Source organism: Thecamonas trahens (genome assembly GCF_000142905.1).
Source record: "Thecamonas trahens ATCC 50062 unplaced genomic scaffold supercont1.34, whole genome shotgun sequence".
Classification (NCBI taxonomy): Eukaryota; order Apusomonadida; family Apusomonadidae; genus Thecamonas; species Thecamonas trahens.
The window spans coordinates 259,262-261,866 of NW_013657646.1; the positions used below are offsets into that span (position 1 = coordinate 259,262).

At 64.6% G+C, this 2,605-nt stretch overlaps 2 protein-coding genes across 2 annotated transcripts in view; both read left to right on the forward strand.

The window, feature by feature from the left end:
• Window positions 1-2,215, forward strand: part of AMSG_12068 (uncharacterized protein) — a gene marked incomplete at its 5' end in the record, with an annotated part of 2,834 nt that extends 619 nt beyond the window's left edge. Inside the window, 2 exons of the mRNA XM_013900853.1 lie at window positions 160-617; window positions 887-2,215. Of these exons, the coding sequence (XP_013756307.1) occupies window positions 160-617; window positions 887-2,075 (1,647 nt within the window). The 3' untranslated portion in view covers window positions 2,076-2,215. The remainder of the gene's footprint in view (window positions 1-159; window positions 618-886) is intronic.
• Window positions 2,216-2,340: 125 nt separating this feature from the next.
• The window catches only part of AMSG_07342 (uncharacterized protein), a gene marked incomplete at its 5' end in the record, with an annotated part of 1,861 nt that continues 1,596 nt past the window's right edge, over window positions 2,341-2,605 (forward strand). Inside the window, one exon of the mRNA XM_013900794.1 lies at window positions 2,341-2,553. Within this exon, the coding sequence (XP_013756248.1) occupies window positions 2,341-2,553 (213 nt within the window). The remainder of the gene's footprint in view (window positions 2,554-2,605) is intronic.

The window sequence follows — 2,605 nt, forward strand, 5'->3', positions numbered from 1 at the left end:
AGCGCCGCAGCCTCCTCTCTCTCTCTCTCTCTCTCTCTCTCTCCCTCCACTCTCCCTCCGCTCTCCCTTTTCCCCTTCCCCCTTCCCTCCTCCTCCCTCCCCTCCTCCCCCCCCCCCCCCCCCCCTTCCCTCTCACCTCCTCCTCCACTATCGCCGCAGATCGCCTCTGCACTCTGGCTCTACGCCATGAGCAAGATCCCCGAGTACCTCGACACGCTGTTCATGATTCTGCGCAAGAAGAACAAGCAGATCTCGTTCCTTCATGTCTACCATCATGCCTCGATTGGACTGGTCTGGCTCATCAATGGGCTGTACTTCCCGGGTGGTGATGCGTGGTTTGCGGCGGCCTTCAATGCCTTTATCCACGTCCTCATGTACTCGTACTACTTCCTCCGCACCATCAACGTGCCGTGCCCGTGGAAGCGCTTCCTCACCGTCTTCCAGCTCATCCAGTTTGTCTCGTTTGTTGCCCAGGGCGCCTACGGCCTCATCATCGGCAACCCGTACTACGGCAAGGAGATCCTGGCATTCAACATGTGCTACGCCTTTACCCTTCTTGCCCTCTTCTACAACTTCTACCGCACCACCTACAACCGCAAGCCCAAGTCCAAGGCCCAGTAAGATCCATCCACCTTCTACCATATCCGCCTGCCACTACCCGCCTGCCACGACCCACTTGCTACTACTCGCCTTTGCTGACCCCCCTCCCCCCCTCCCCCATCTTTGCTCCCACCAGATCGCATCCATCTGCCCTTCCTCTGGCCTTGCCCCGCCCGTAAAGTGGCGCAAATCAGCCATGTCGCCACCACCACCGTTCTCCTCAAACACCCCTCTACCTCTCCCCTCCCCCCCCCTCACCCATGGACCCTATACGGCTCCAAGGCAGACGGCGTACGGCGGCGGCGGCGAGAGCCACTCGCGAGCCTGTGGACCGCCCTGTCGTGGCGCGGTGTACGGCGTGGACGGTGACGGTGCCCGACGCGGCGTCGGCGAGCCTCCTCTCCCGCGCCGGCTACGGCCACGCCATGTTTGATCGTGCTCCCGGTGGCGCCACCCTGCCGCTGGCACGTGGCATCAACCGCCGTCGCGCCAGTGGACACCACTCGCGCCCGCCATCGGCCATTCCCCTGGCCCCGGCCTCTGTCCCCACTCCCGATCTCCCGCCGCCGTCACTCAAGCGAGCCCGGTCCGATGCCGGCGCCTGCCACTTTGGCCATGGCGCTGGCATCGATCCGGATCTGGTCTCGCTGCTCCCTGTCCGCCGCTCAAAGCGGAGGCGGAAGTTGAAAGACGGCGACGGCGACGGCGGCAGCGGCGACTCGGGCGCAGGTGTGGGAACGCCGCCTCCGGCTGTGGCGGCCGCGCGGTCGGCGGCGACATCCCCGGCAGGATCGGCCGAGCCGTCGCCCTCAACAGCGATGCTTGGAGCGGTCGCAGAGCCGCGACGGCTCCCCGCCGCCACCGTCATTAACCCGCTGCATCTCATGCCTGTTGAGACCTTTTTCCTTGTCCAGGCGTTGGGAGTGATGCAGGTTCGCGACGCCTCATGTGGCGCGGCGCTGACGCCGGCTGCACTGTGGCGCCGGTTCTCAGCCCGCGATCGCGACTTTGCGCGCAAGTACGCGGCATACCACTTCTTTCGCTCGCGCGGTTGGACTCCGCGTGACGGGACCCAGTTTGGCTGTCACTTTGTGCTCTACCAGCTCGTCCCGGCTGCCCACCACGCCCAGTTCTGCGTCCGAATCCTTGCCGGCGACTCGGATCCATGGTCCGCAAATTGGGTGTCGATCAAGGCTCTCCAGCGCACCGCCTCGCTTGCTCACAAGCAGATTCTCCTCGTCCAGGTCACCTTTCGCCATGGCGCCTCCCTCGACGCCATGTCCTGCCTCCGCGGCGCCACCGTCCAGACCGTCCGCCTTGGCCGCTGTCGCCGCGCCGAAGATCTTGAGCGGTTCATGCCACAGCTACCGCCACCCGCACCCAAGATCAACGGGAGTAAGGGCAAAGCCAAGGCCAAGGGAAAGGGCAGCAAGAGCAGCACTGCCAGCTCCACCAACAAGCATCGAGTCGGCTAGCCGTAGGCACCGATGCCTTTGCCACCACGCCGACCAACTCCACGGCCACCCTAGCCCACCGCCGTCATCCCCATGCCCCCAATGCCATAATGCCCGCATTCGCCCGCAGTGCCACCGACCGAAACGACCAACCACCACCACTCCTTTTGGCCCACCACGGCAACGACCAGCCAACCAAGACCTCATACCCCTCTCTCTCTTTCTCTCCTCCCCCCCACCCCCACCCCCACTACCCCCACCCTCTCTCTCCCCCCCCCACCCCACTATGGCGGTCGCATGGCTCAAGGACAAGGCATCTGTGCTCAAGGCCACAGGCAACGAGCTGGAGAAGGCTGTGGTCAAAGCCACCTCACACCTGGAGGTGGCACCCAAGGCCAAGCACGTCCGCAGGCTCATCCTCACCACCTACGACTCTCCGCAGGAGGCTGTCTTTGCCATGCGCCACCTGCTGGAGAGACTGCAGTCCAAAGACTGGGTAGTACGCAACCCCTCTGCCCCCCTCCCCCCCCTTCCCCGCTTCCCCCTTGCGT